A 15,886-nucleotide genomic window follows, 5' to 3' on the forward strand; every position below is an offset into this window, starting at 1 on the left:
ATCCATCGAAGAGCTGTTATAATAATTCATTTTATGGTAAATAATGCAATAGCGTTTTTGAGTGATTTGTCATTTATCTCGCCATGAGAATTATAAACATTATGGGAATTGTTCTGATGGATGGGATCAGTAACACATGAGCGGTTTAAAAGTGTTTACAGAACAAGCCACAAAACTAGGAAAATACAAATGAATAATCAGAGCGCGTTATTGATCTCTTCAAACAGGTTACTATAGCAACACGCTAAAGCGCTTTCTTTTACCATCAGCAGTGCAAAATGAAGCTTATTTTATTACCATATACTTTATGATTTTATTAGAGCTCCGTTGGCTACATCAGAAATATATTTCAACGTCTTCTTTACCGTTTTCTCTGCGATCTTAAAAAAGTTGAATTTGCTATACACCAGACAGGTGGAATCCAGTGAATAATCTGCACATTGCGTAGGCAATCAATGACATACATCGCTCCTGGAGGCGCTCGGGACACTCAGCCCTTCCACTATTTACGCCTGTGCATCAGCAGCAGCGGCGTTAATTCTGCACATCACGGAGAAGAGCGATAAAATTAGCAAAAACGAGTTGTCGCTGCGCCGATCTCTCCGTCGCGCCGCGATGCTGTAACCGGTGCGGACATGCTCTTGCTCTTGATGAATCCGAGCCCAGAACAGGACGTTCGCGAGTTTAGATGGACGTGGGTTTGAGAGAACGATGAAACAGATACGGGGATTATTTTTATTCTAGCCAGAGGGGCAGAAGGTTTAATACTTTCTCGGATTAACTCTGCCGTAATCGGAGCAGGCTGCAGTGGAGCAACACGGTACTGATACAGTGCGCCCGTTCCAACACCGCGTCCTTTTGGAATGACACTGACGGGACCCTGACAGGTGACTGAGGCTGTACATTACAGCTGATCTTTTAAAGTCCTCAAAGCAGTGTTTGCCGATGAAGCAGATGTGAATGAGTGGTCAGATGCAGTTGCTTTACCTCACGCGGCTCTGAGAGCTCTGCTTCTGGAGAACACATTTGCTCAATATTCACCGAGAACTGCTTCATATGGGCGAGGAGGGAACGCGGTTCCCTTCGTGTTGGACATGGGCTCGCTGTCAAGATAACGGCGTGTCGGATCCAGAGCGGGAGAAACGATGGGCCGAGCTGTTTGACCAGTTGGACCTAAATAAAGACGGGAGGATCGATGTGAATGAACTGCGCACCGGATTAACCCAATGGGGGATCGTTCGTGGTGAAGTGGACGAGGTGGGTCGTTCGTGACACCTTTACCTCTAAACCTGTTAATTTCTGGGAGCTGATCTGTAAATTGTGGTGAATTGCAAACATCCGAGACCTCGGCACTTTGCTTTTATAGGGACTTTGTGAACTTTATGTAAACTGCGTGTTTCCCCCGTTTATGTTTAGCAGAAGTGAAAGTTAACCGTTAGAAAAGACTCTTCGACCGAGGACAAATGATCCCGTGTAATTAATTCAAGAGTAAGACTTTCCACACTGCAATATTGACAAACCTTAAGACTAACTTCGTTTCTTGTGTAGGACAGACTGGGAAGTGTTTTATAGATTAACCCAGTGGTTTTTAAGCAGGGGATTGGAGAAGCAGGGGATTTTAATGTGCCCTCCTTAAATAATTTTGGTTTGATCTATCCCAATTTTTAGCTTTAAAATCAGAAATTGCATTTACACTACGTGGCATAAATAATATATTTTTATTTAATATGCAATATTTAGATTGGCAAAATATGTTTTCATAAATATAATTTTTTTTCATTTATATTTATTTATTTACTAGATGTTTTTTTATACAAAGCAAATTACTAATGAGGGATACAACAAGCAATTTATCATAAAAGACTTATAATCATGAGAATTGCCATGTTTCTGCCATGGTTAGTCTTTTTAGATACAGTATTTTTATCAACAGTACTCAATTATAACAAATCATAAATAAAACATGGATTCTTAAACCTAAAAACAATAAATTGAATTAAACTTCATTAATTAAATTAAATGAGGAACATGGCCATTTAAACAGCCTCAGGCCTTCAAGTCAATTTGTAAATCGGATAGTTTGTTAAATTTAGTCTACATCAACACTTATTGGTATCTAAGGAAATACATTAGTAAAATAAATTACTGCACAACATTTACAATGTTCTGTATGCTGTTCAGTAGTATTAATTTTTTGGGAGATCTAACAGAGAACTTTCATTAGATTCATTTACATGGTTTAGTACCTTAAAGAATAAGTTAAGTTTAAAGCACACAACACAAAACTACACTGGGCTACAGATGTTGAACAACATGGGTTACAACACTCACTATAGTGTCTTGACTTCACATATGGAGCAACTGCAGAAATAAATCTACACCAGCAGCAGCTTAGCTGCTTGAGTTCAGTGACTGTAGAGGACGTGCTCTAAGCACTGACAAAATGTTCAGTATACAAATGTTTTTTATCCACTATGGTCTGTATAGTTGTATTTCCTGACTGATTTACCCTAACCCTGACTGAAGCCATTTTTACAAGACTGAAATATTCATTCATTCATTCATTCATTCATTTTCTTTTCAGCTTAGTCCCTTTATTAATCTGGGGTTGCCACAGCGGAACAAACCGTCAACTTATCAAGCATATGCTTTACGCTGTGCATGCCCTTCCAGCTGCAACCCATCACTGGGAAACATCCATACACACTCATTCACACACACATACACTATGGACAATTTAGCCTACCCAATTCACGTATACCACATGTTTTTGGACTTGTGGGGAAAATTGGAGCACCCGGAGGAAACCCACACCAACACGGGGAGAACATGCAAACTCCACACAGAAACACCGACTGATGTTTTACTACCATTTACCTCATATTTCAAGTTGCCATGTTTAAATTTTCACTCATTAATATCCCTGTTCATGCGAAAATGACTTACAAAGGAGTTTCAGAGGAAACAGCTAAGGCTACAAATAAAGTAGATGAAATCATACGAGTGCCATTAAGAAATTAACTTGGAGACTCCAAGTTTTTTGGGGCAGAGCAACAATATGTGCCAGTAGTGTGTCTGTGCTGTTGGGTTTACTGTGTGACTGTGTTAGTCATGTGCTTTGATGCAAGAGGAGAGATTAGCTGTAGTTCACAATGTGTTGGTGATTGGAACCGGCTTTTCATAGGGATTTTGCCTCTGTAAGTCTAGAGCAGTGCCTCCTTTATCTCCTTTTGTTTTCTCCTCTTTCTGAAGTTCACATAGATAGCTTCATCAAACTTTCACATGGTTGCCCTTAAACTTGCACTCCTCCACCCCTCAGATTGTACGTGTGAGCGACACCAATCATGACGGCCAGCTGGACTTTGAGGAGTTTACGCAGTATCTGCGCACACACGAGAAGGAGCTCCGACTCATGTTCAGCAGCCTGGACCACAACAACGATGGTCGGCATTAACCTTTTACATTAAATTATAATTACCACACAGTATGTGAACTACAACCAGTGAATTGTAGTCACAATTCACAGTTATAATTCAGTGAAATTATTCCACTTTGCATGATTGATTTTAAAGTGTGTTAATAGCTTCTTATACTGTAAGTACATGTAGGTGTACGTACTGCAGAATATAAATAAGTGCAATTGTAAGCGTAAAACTTTTATTCAGCAAGGAAACATTAAATTGATCAAAAGGGACAGAACAAGGACTAGCTAATTGCATTAGCATGTGAGACTGGAATCTGGAGTGATGTGTGCTGATTTTATTATAAAGGTATACATTACATTTATATATTTTTTTAATTATGAAAGATCAAAACTGGAGAATAAACACTTTATTTATTTATTTATTTATTTATTTATTTATTTATTTATTCCCAGAAATAATTCAATATTCATTGTTCAATATTTTAAGGTGTTATACTTGTGGCTATACTAGGGCTGCATGATATTGGAAAAAAACTGACATTGCTGTATTTTATTTTTTACATTTTGTTTTACATTTTTACATGAGATACATATTGCAATAACATAAATAGCTCTATTTGAGAAGAAGTTATAGTTTGGCATTGCTTGGGATGATTTTGTAGGGCAGGTCATTTGCATAAATTGTAACAAACCAATCACAAGCATTGATAATAAAATAGAGCAAAGATACAAATGATATAAACAATTGAATCCAATTCAATTCAATTCATGTTTAGTTACATAGCGCTTTTACAACGTGAATTGTGTCAAAGCAGCTTAACATAGAAGTTCTTGTAAATTGAAACTGTCAGTCCAGTTTTGAGAGTTGAAGTTCAGTTTAGTTCAGTTCAGTGTAGTTCAATTTTCACTGCTGAAAGTTCAAATACTAAAAAGCAATTCCATCGATCCGCAGCTCCACAAGTCCCAATCCAAGCAATCCAGCAGTGACAGTGGCGAGGAAAAAAAAAACTTCACCAATTGATGAAGTGAAGGAAAAAACCTTGAGAGAAACCAGGCTCAACAGTGCTTTATGTTTTCTTGGGAGTCTAGCAGTATTCAGGTGCACAAATTGAATAATCAAATGTAAAATAACACTATATTTTTCAGCCTAAATATACACAATTACAATTAATCTTTCTTACAATCTTAAGTTACAATCAGTACAATTCCGTGTGCCTGAATGCTTTAAAGTGGCTTGACATGCTTACAAAGTCACATGCCTTAAAAACGTTTTGGTAACTTTATGGTTACACTTTGAAATCCAGGTCAACTATAATCCTGACTCCACATTGCAGATTCCCTTACTGTTTGTTATATTGATACTGAAACAATATACTGAAACCTAGGCTATACCATGCCAGCAGAACCACTTTTTACAAAATAACCAAGGCACTTAAATAAAAGGCCATTACTTTGTGGACAACAATTTGATCACAATGAGTACAGCACTGATTGTAAAGAACATTATCTCCTTCTGAATGTTAGTATTTCTACTGTTGTCAGTGTATAGAATTAGTAATGAAGTGTTTTATAACCTCAGGTCACATAGACGTTCCAGAGATTCAGCTCTCCTTGCGCAGCCTTGGAGTGAATGTATCCATAGAGCAGGCCTCCAGAATCCTGCAAAGGTAAGAGCGCTTCAGCTATTCACAAAACTTTGTGCATGCATGTTTGTAAAGCTTAATCAATGGCACATTTGCCTTCCACTCTGGTGGCCTCATGTGTTGAGTCACACGTGGTTTCGTTGAATGCTGAAAAATCTTTGTTAATTTTTTTTATATTTCATTTGTCTGTTAGCATAGACAGGGATGGCACTATGACCATTGACTGGATTGAGTGGCGGGACCACTTTCTGTTTAACCCCTTGCACAACATGGAGGACATCGCCCACTACTGGAAACACTCTCTGGTTCACATCCAGCTCTTTTCAGAATTAGATTGTAGGCTTGATATTCACAGATATTTTTGATAGTAAGCTTCAACTGTCATTTGATTCTACGATGTACGCGTTTCAGATGTTGGACATTGGAGAGCAGCTGACAGTGCCTGATGAGTTTTCAGAGAAGGAGCGGCGGTCAGGTGTGGTGTGGAGACAGCTGGTGGCCGGAGCAATGGCAGGAGCCGTGTCACGAACAGGAACTGCCCCTTTGGACCGTCTGAAAGTTTTCCTTCAGGTTCAGTCAACTCTTAAAAGTCTTAGAATCATCTTTTTTTATCAATTTATTTGTCTCGTAATGAAATGAGTGTGATCTTAGTGGGTTTTCAACAGGTTCATGGCACCAGTGGTGTGAGTTTGTTTAGTGGATTGCAAGGAATGGTGCGGGAGGGAGGATTGAGGTCCCTTTGGAGAGGCAACGGAATTAATGTCCTCAAAATTGCCCCGGAGTCAGCTATCAAATTCATGGCTTATGAACAGGTAATGTATATTGTAACTACACGTTAAATGTTACAGCTTTCACTTAGACATCGCTAGTAAATCTCACAAATAATTAAAGGGTTAGTTCACCCCAAAATAAAAGTTCTATTATCAATTACTCCCACTCCTGAGACAATTGTTTATCTTCAAAACAAGTTATTTTAGATGAAATCTGAGAGCTCTCTCAACCTTCAAAACAACAAAGTTTCAGAGATGTTAAAAGTTTAACTTTATTAAGGAAGATAAAGACTACTAACCAAAATGGAAGAAGATTAATGAATAGACGAAAGCAGGGCAGAAATGAGGCCTGTTCATCAAGGATCTACCGCAGGATCTAATCTCACTATATTTGTTAAATGTGATTTTTTGGCTGAGAGCAAAGATAAGTTAGGGTAATATCTTTTTTTTTAGATTTATTTTTGGCCATTTTGCCTTTATTAGATAGGACAGTATTTAGGACAGGAAGCGAAGTTGGAGAGAGAGAGTGGGGTAGGGAAATGTCCTCGAGCTGGGATTTGAACTTGTGACACCCTGACATGCTACTGCACCATATGTCGACGCGCTAACCACAAGGCTATTGTGCTGACAAGTTGGGTTAATATCTTAATTAATGTAACAGCATACACTGATTCTGCACACTTCTCACATTTATTTCCTATAATATAAACTTATTGTACATTTTACTTTTATAATTGCCGTTATTGATTATTAAACTGATATTCAGCAAGGAGAGAGGGTATGTTTCGTATTTTCAATAAAAATTAAAAGAGGTAGTTATGTTATAGGCTCCGTTTTGTTATCAATATGCATACAGTGTGTAGGCTAATTAATATTGAGGAAAATCAGAGAGGCGAATGTCTGCAGCCATGCCTCCATTTTCAGATGTCTCTGTTTTTCACCATCCACGCTGATGAAGCAGCAGCATTTTAGAATGAAAACGGCCTCTTCAGCGTTTCCAAAATGCTGGGGTAGTGTGGACTGATGGCGTAACCGTAACAAAACTTATGCGTTTTCAAACTAAAATGTATTAGTGTAAACAGGGCCTGAGACATGCATTTATAGCCCCTCCCAAAAGGCATTCCATGTGACCAGAAGTTATAGTATTTGATGAAAGATTATGAGGGCAACTACATTTTTACAAAATAATGAAGTGCACAGATAGAGATTATTTGTCCTGTGTAGTAAATGTGGCTCGAAATGTTTTTGTGCAGATCAAATGGCTGATCAGAGGCCGTAAGGAGGGAGGTACTCTGAGGGTTCAAGAACGCTTCATTGCTGGCTCTCTGGCTGGAGCTACAGCTCAGACCATCATCTACCCCATGGAGGTGAGAGACATAAAGAGACTTTCACTTTTCAGCTCTAGATGGAATATAACCACAATATTTCACTCCTACTCTAAACTAATGACTGCCATTCTTAAAACCCTTTGGGAAATTAATAAGGAAATGCTTGGGAAATTAGCTCTTCCGTGTTGGCCTACAAACGCACCTAAGAACAGCTCTGTGAAAAACTTCTACTTAGCATCATCTTTATTATAAGCACTTCTACAGATATTCTTAAATAAATGAAATATAAATGTATACAGGCATTTATGGATTTAAACATTGATATCTGTACTTATACTAACGTTTAAGAATATATTCATTCATTCATTCATTTTCTTTTTGGCTCAGTCCCTTTATTAATCTGGGGTCGCCACAGCGGAATGAACCGCCAACTTATCCAGCACATGTTTTACACAGCGAATGCCCTTCCAGCTGCAACACATCACTGGGAAACATTCATACACACTCACTCAAACACATACCCAATTCACCTAAACCACATGTTTTTGGACTTGTGGGGGAAACCGGAGCACCTGGAGGAAACCCACACGAACACAGGAAGAACATGCAAACTCCACACATAAATGCCATATGACCCAGCCGAGGCTCGAACCAGCGACTGTGAGGCGATTGTGCTACCCACTGCACCACCATATATATATAGAGAGAAATATATATATTTCTAGTACATACAATTCATTAAAGAATCATGATAATAATAATTGTTTTCTCAAAAATGCTGTTATTAACACTGATATTAAAAAGAAATATTTCTTGAATAGCAAATCAGCAGATTATAATGCTGACAATTCACCTTTAAGTCATAGGAATAAATTATATTAAAAATATATCAAAATACTATTAACGAGTATTATCAGTTATTTAACGAGATTGTAATAAAACTTCACAATTTTACCTTTTTTTTTTTTACAGTTTTTCTGATTAAATATAAGCAGGCGTGATTCTATCGTTACAATCAAAATCATTAAAAATCATACAAACCCCAAACTATTGTGTCAGTGTAGATATAATACAGTACAATATAAAAAAACATTCAAAGTGCTTCATGATTCTTCAAATAATATTTTTTTGAAAAAAAATTCTACAGGAAATAATTTGAGTTTAAAATTTTTAATGATTAGAGTAATTATAAATGGATATTAATTTTTATTATTATTATTATTATTATTATTATTATTATAACTTTTATTTTACCAGGAAAAGCACATTGAGATTAAAAATCTCTTTTACAAGAGCATCCTGGCCAAGATTAGGCAGTATACAGTTAACATGGGTTTAACAAACAAATAACAGGTCCCATCATTCATCCATCAAAACACACATATAATGACAGTTAAAAACCCTTCAGAACATCCACAGCTCAATATTTCAAACTCAAAATCATTTAAAGTCTTTTTCAAAGAATGTAGTGAAACCAACTCTTTAAACTGCTACTTTGTTTGGAGGTTATTTCATGCAAAAGGTGCTGCATATTTAAAAGCCTTTTCCCATTTCAGTAAACTTCCTGAGACCTGAAGGCTATAGTTAGAGACAAATTGCATATTGGACAAAAGTAGATGAAGACACTTAATACATTGAGCAAAACAATAAATATAAAAAATTACACTGTTTCAAATATAAAAGGATAGTTAACCCAAAAATAAAAATGTACTCACTATGTTCTTGGCCTTAAGTGGTTCCTAACATTTATGAGCTTCCTTCTTCTGTTGAAAACAAAATAAAATATTTTGAAAAGGCTGAAAGCTGACAACCATTGATTTTCATAGTAGGAAAAACAAATATTATGGAAGTCAATCTTACAGGTTTTTAGCATTCTTCAAAATATCTTCATTTGTGTTCAACTTTAGAAAGAAAGTTACAGGTTAGGAACAAGTAAAGTGGTGAGTAAATGATGACAGAATTTTACAGTTTGGGTTAACTACCCCTTTACCCCCTCTACCCATGTGTTTGACACGATTGTAGTCAAATCACATTAGTCCAAAAACAGATCAACACTCATTTTTGCCTTAGGACAAATTTGAGGAACGGTTTTGATCCACTTCAAATCTTGATATACTATTATAAAATCTGAATATTTGGATTATTAAATGAAATCAACATCAAACCTGGAACATTGCCTTAATGGTCTGACTCGCATATATCTGGCTGTAAAGGTATCTGTTATCTTAAGTAGTGTATAGTGTTCACAGATATCACACAGCAGAGAATCATGTAACAGACGAAGCTGTTAAACAAAGTTGTTCCTAATTTGTTTGCTTGTTAATTCATGCTATTCTAAATGCTCAAAGAGCTGAAAATGAGCCGGGCCTGACTGTCAAAAACAGCTTCGATGTTCTACTCCTGGTAGGCTTCAATGCAGAAAACAAGCTTCTTTTCTGTCTTCGAATATTTATTTAATGAGCAGATCAGCATCAGATTTTTAGAAGTCAAACACTTCATTTATTTATTTAAAGCCCTTGATTAGAAATGCTGAACAGAGCTGCTGATACTTACAGTTACCTTGCTGTGACTTCTAAACTTTCTCTATATCTTTTGTATTTCTACTCTGTTCCTTTCTGTTTCTCAGGTGTTGAAGACCCGTCTGACCCTTCGCAAGACTGGACAGTATTCTGGCATGGCAGACTGTGCCAAGCAGATACTGCGTAAAGAAGGAGTACGTGCGTTCTATAAGGGCTATGTGCCCAACACACTTGGCATCATCCCGTATGCTGGCATTGATCTGGCTGTCTATGAGGTATGGCGCTGTGTGTGTGTGTGTGTGATTGTGTGCTTTAACACGTTTAAGTGTTTGCGAATGCCTGCTGCTATTGACAAGCTCTGGGAATTCATCAGTCTCAGTTGCTATGGTTTGTTAAACGATGTTATGTAGTTACGTTGCTGTGTTCTGTAGTCTCTTCCCAACAACTCACAGATTATTTTTCAGCTGAACTCTATTAACCCCTTGTCATTCTTTACTTGGTGCCAAAAAACATATTTTGTTTAGCCAAGCATGCATTAAACTGATTAAAAGTGTCAGTAAAAGAGTTCATGGCCAGATTTACTAAACAGGGAATGTTAGCTTAAGTGCAATCTCATAAAAGCACAGATGTGAGTGTAAAGTTGTTTCTGCTGACAATGTATACTTTAAAAAAACAGAGACACATGGCAATGAGATTTTGTTTTCAGATTAAAAAAATCGAAATACTCTCCTCCTGTGAATAAAAAAGCTATCAGCTAAAGCTATGTTTACATGTACACCAATAATCTGATTTTAATGCGATTAGGACAATACACAGATTAAGAGTCTACCATGTAAACAGCGATTTTTGATTAATTTAATCAGGTTAAGGTCATAATCGAACTAAACAGAAATCAGATTAAGACATGTGGAGTGTGCCGATTTTAGTCGCATTATTGAAGTGCAGTACAGACATGTAAACAATTAAACTATTACTGCCGTGTAGGATTTTCACTGCATTTTGCGACAGGATAGTCTATACACACACGGCTGTCTGGCACTATTCTCTGCAACTACCGAGTCAGTGGAGGACGACAGACACCTGCATCATGAAATGCGGAGGTTTTCTCTCCCATTCGTTGTGCCGTATGAAATTCCATTAAAACTACACTTTTCCAGCAGTTCATACTCACATCCAATATCTTGTTTGTCACAGGGGGCATGAATGAAATGCTCCTGAATGAAAGTAAAAGTGCCAAACTACAGTTAAAGTTGACAAATTACAAATGAGACACCCGAAATTATATTAAACTACAGAGGAAATGTAGAAAGTGATGACATTAATCGAATTATGTCCTAAAAACATTTAATCATCGGGATCATAAAAGGAACAATCAAAAAGTAACTCATGTAAACACCTTAATTATATTATTGTCTTATTCGGATTAAAGCAACTAATTTGTTGCATTACTGATGTCCATGTAAACATAGTCAATGATAATTTTGAATTGTGTGTCTTTAGTGAAAATGGACAGTATTTTAAGTTTTATTTAAATGTTTATTTAAATATCAAGCAGCACAAATCAGCATATTATTATTAGTTTGTTAATTAGTTTTTATTAGTGAATTTTTTATTAGTAAATTAGTTATTATTACTTTAATTTGTTTGTTAGATTATGTGACACTGAAGACTTAAATAACGGCTGCTTAAATTGATTGGAATAAATAATAATAATATCATAATAGAAAATAGTTCCATTCAATTGTAATTTTATTTCACAACAATACTGTTGTTTTAGGGAATTTAGTCAGAATTATTAGCCCCCCTTTGAATTTTTTTTTCTTTTTAAGTATTTCCCAAATTATGTTTAACAGAGCAAGGAATTTTTCACAGTATGTCTGATAATATTATTTCTTCCGGAGAAAGTCATATTTGTTTTATTTCGGCTAGAATAAAAGCAGTTATTAATTTTTTAAACCCAATTTTAAGGACAAACTTATTAGCCCCTTTAAGCTATATATTTTTTCGAGCGTCTACAGAACAAACCATCGTTACACAATGACTTGCCTAATTACCCTAACCTGCCTAGATAACCTTATTAACCTAGTTAAGCCTTAAAATGTCACTTTAAGCTGTATAGAAGTGTCTTGAAAAATATCTAATAAAATATAATTTACTGTCATCATGGCAAAGATAAAAGAAATCAGTTACTGAAAATGAGTTGTTAAAACTATTATGTTTAGAATGTGTTGAAAAAATCTTCTCTCCATCGAACAGAAATAATAAAATAAACAGGGGAGCTAATAATTCAGGGGAGCTAATAATTCAGGGGGGCTAATAATTCTGACTTCAACTGTATATTGAGTGATTTCAGAAAAGTATTTTACAACTTAATTTGAACAGAATAAATTATTAGACTTCAATGTTACATAATGAAATTATATACATATAATTATATACATTAAACATATATTTTATGTAAATATATTTAAAAGTATATCCATAACCCTGTTCTCTCAGACTCTGAAGAACGCTTGGCTCCAGCGGTACTGCATGGGCTCGGCCGATCCTGGAGTTCTGGTGCTGCTGGGATGCGGTACTGTGTCCAGCACATGTGGACAGCTGGCTAGTTACCCGCTGGCTTTAATCCGCACACGCATGCAGGCTCAGGGTGAGCCAGATTTAATTCATACATATAATTCTCTAGTCATGTTACTCCACTTCCCTTGCATTTCTTTATGAGACCAAATATGTACGCAAGCATGATAATATACTTTAATTCCTCCCTTTGGTCTTGACAGCCTCAGCAGAAGGCGCTCCTCAGCTGTCGATGGTTGGCCAGTTCAAGCACATTGTGTCCCATGAGGGCGTTCCAGGACTGTACCGTGGCATCGCCCCCAATTTCCTCAAAGTCATTCCTGCTGTGAGCATCTCTTACGTGGTTTATGAGCATATGAAGAAAGCACTGGGAGTGGGATCTTAAACGAAGACACAATCAGAGTCAAAGAGAAGAACCCGTAGTGAAAGAGGACAATGTAACTTCTGTACCTCATAATAACGAGCCTTAGGTAGGCAATTAAGACCTCTAGAGGCCAGGATAAGAACGATGTAGTCAGTGAATGACCTAAAAATCTACTCCACATTGTACACAATCACATTCCCATGACAATTCAGACTTTAGCAGAACGGGAAGAAAGTTTTAGGCTGAGGGAGTCATTAAAGGATTAGTTCACCGCTACAATGAAAATTAATTTACTCATCTTCATGTCATTCCAGACTTTTGATAATTGTCTGAACACAAATGAAGATGTTTTTAACAAACATGAAAGATTTTACTACCCTTTTAGCACTGAATATTATTAAAAAAGAAATTTGGTTTGTTTTAATACAAGTCTTCTGAAGAGATGTGATCATTCGTTCATTGTCTTTTCGGCTTAGTCCCTTTACTAATCAGGGGTCACCAAAGCCAAATGAACCACCAACTTATCCAGCATATGTTTTATTGAGGGGATGCCCTTCCAGCCACAACCCAACACTGGGAAACACCCATACACTCTTTCACACACTACGAACAATTTAGCTTATTCAATTCACCTATATCGCAACTGACCCAGCCGAGGCTCGAACCAGCGACCTTTTTGCTGTGAGGCAATTGTGCTACTCACTGCGCCACCGTGACGCCCTCAGATGTGATCATATTATATGAATTTGTTTTTATTCTCATATTAACAATGATCAGCAAAGATAAACAGACAATCAGTGTGGGAACAAACCTTGTTGGCTCATGCAGAAGCTTAACTCTGCCATGTGACACTAAAGTATGCATCTCATTGGCTCTTGTGCGTCAAGCAAAAATGATTGTTGAGCTTCCCTTGCCAAATTTGAATGCTGTAATTAATGTTCACTACACCAGTTCACATGAGTATTGCTTTTATGAACGTTTAGTTGAAATGTTCTTTAAAATCTCTCAGATTTCATACAAAAATATCTTCATTTGTGTTGTGAACATGAGATTTTGGAATCACATGAGTAAATGATGACTGAATTTTCATGTCTGGCAGAACTATCCCTTTAACAGCAATGGGAGGTAGAACAAAGTGTATCTCTATGACTGGCAGCTTGGAGATCTCAGGTTTATTGTACACTATTTATCTGCTGTTTCACATAAACAACTTCTTATCTGTAAAGGGGAACGCCCAAACTACGGTATGTTTTTTAAGGAATGCTGTTGACATTAATAAACGTGGTAAACTAATGGGTAATGAAATATATTTAATATGATGAGGAGAAATAGTGAGCCTATTGCCTGTATTTTTAAGATGGTTAGTTTTAGACTTTCTCAAATGACAACCAAAGTTTCTTTCCTCAATTGTACCAAAATGTTGAAGAAGGTGTTTTAATGTACAGTGGAGCAATGGATATTTGAAATATTCTCTTCTGACTGGTATTTCATAAAAGTTATGAAGGAATGATAAATTATCAGGCATGTTTGAGCAGGGATTTACACTGTGGTATGACTTGTGTATTTTGTAAAGGCCATTGAGAGCTAAGCATGTTGTATGCTACACTTTTATGATCAAACGATTTGCACTCTTAAGATGATTGTGGAATTTATATTCTAATCTGATTCATGATGTTCTTTAATAACATATGCTGCTTTGCTACCTTCTTACAATTTTAACCTCTTCTGATGTTTCAGTCCTCGTTGTAAAGATGTAGAGTGAAATTCAGGATTTAGTGTTAAAATTATAAGTAATTGATAAAATTGCTGCCTTGAACAAATGAAGTACGAACAAGGGCATTCGAATGGGAGTTTACAAGTGAAGTTTTGCATTAGATTTGGATGCTTTGTTTTTTTTTCATGTATGTGCTGTGCATGGTGAATGCTAAAACATGTGGCTCAAAGTGTATTTATAAATCAAAGGGCTTTTGGTAGTGCATGCTGTCAATGATGCTAGTGGTGTCACAATTTGCATGTTTTATGTGTTTTTCCATATCAAAAACATGCACAATACTGTGGCTGACAGGAAATGTGTGTTTACTCAACATGATTAATGTTACCCAACAGCAAATCAACGGATGACTCAAAATCACAGGTTACAATTGGCATTGCTGTTGATTCATATCACATGCTATTTTTATAGACAAATATCCATTCATACTTCTGAATGACTATATTTAATATGTAACTGGCTATATATGTAATGCAGATTTTGCTGAATATGAATATTTAAGTGCTTGCCTCTTTCATTTTTGACTATGACATGGTTTTGGGTATGACTACCATTTGAATGTATATTTAAAATAGCTTACAAAATAATTACCTCTGGAGATTGTAGGCTATTTAGAAACTGCCCTGCTGAAAAATCCAGCTTAAACCAGTCTAGGATGGTTGGCTGGTTTTAGCTGGTCGACCAGAGGAGTTTTGGCCCGGTCAGGCTGGAAAATGGCCAGCTAAAACCAGCTTGACCAGCCTAGCCAGGCTGGGAGCCCAGCCAATACCAGCTATGCCCAGCGTATACCAGGCTGCTCAAGTTGGTTGTAGCTGGTTTTAGCTGGCCATTTTCCAGCCTGACCAGCTATGACCAGACTGGAAATGGCTGGAAACCAGCCTGGAAATGGCCAAAACCCCTCTTAAAAAATCAGGCTGGTTTAAGCTGTTTTTTTTTTTTCTTCAGGGTGACTTAACCTACTGTATATTCTGTTTGTTTAGCTTGAATACATCACATCAGAAGTAGTGTGCCTTGACATGCTGTATACACTTTAACAGATGTGCATGGTGTTTTTATTGAGCTCATCTGAAAATGATTGCCTGCTTTCTTTATGTATAAGTGATAAAAAATGATTGGGAGGGTATGAACAATAAGAATGTAGACTGTTTGTCTTGGAAAAAGAAAAATATTAATAAAAAAATCAAACAATAGCTTAATTAAATCGGTTTAATTGTCTCTTACCATTTTTATTTCCTCTTTATTCCCTGCTTTATGACGTTTAAGTACAAGTAGCCTATATAAAATATTTTCTCATAAACGTTCTTTTATTCAGTCAGAATGAGTCTAATAAAATATAACAATGAGTATCAGACACACACCCGCAGTTATCTTATTCTTATAATAATTATTATTATAGACTTCTTCATTTTTTCCTAATTAATCGTTAAAGCGAGCACCAGTATATTGAAGTTGTGGATCTCCTATCCAGTTGGTGGCGGTATTATTCCTGA

General features: G+C 36.5%; 1 protein-coding gene across 2 annotated transcripts; it reads left to right on the forward strand.

Moving 5' to 3' along the window:
- The first annotated feature begins 512 nt into the window (after positions 1–512).
- On the forward strand, positions 513–15,582 carry slc25a23b (solute carrier family 25 member 23b). 2 transcript variants are annotated; one of them, XM_056453778.1, is made up of 10 exons: positions 513–1,257; positions 3,320–3,443; positions 5,004–5,091; positions 5,261–5,372; positions 5,479–5,637; positions 5,733–5,879; positions 7,091–7,204; positions 9,792–9,959; positions 12,184–12,334; positions 12,465–15,582. In XM_056453778.1, the coding sequence occupies exons 1-10, from the start codon at positions 1,057–1,059 to the stop codon at positions 12,644–12,646; spliced, it is 1,446 nt and encodes a 481-aa protein (XP_056309753.1). In that variant the 5' UTR covers positions 513–1,056; the 3' UTR covers positions 12,647–15,582. The 2 variants fall into 2 exon arrangements, with proteins under 2 accessions (XP_056309753.1, XP_056309755.1); XM_056453780.1 differs by lacking the exon at positions 513–1,257 and adding an exon at positions 1,402–1,488.
- The last annotated feature ends 304 nt before the right edge of the window (positions 15,583–15,886 follow it).

Source organism: Danio aesculapii, chromosome 3 (assembly GCF_903798145.1).
Source record: "Danio aesculapii chromosome 3, fDanAes4.1, whole genome shotgun sequence".
In the NCBI taxonomy this organism is placed as follows: Eukaryota; Metazoa; Chordata; class Actinopteri; order Cypriniformes; family Danionidae; genus Danio; species Danio aesculapii.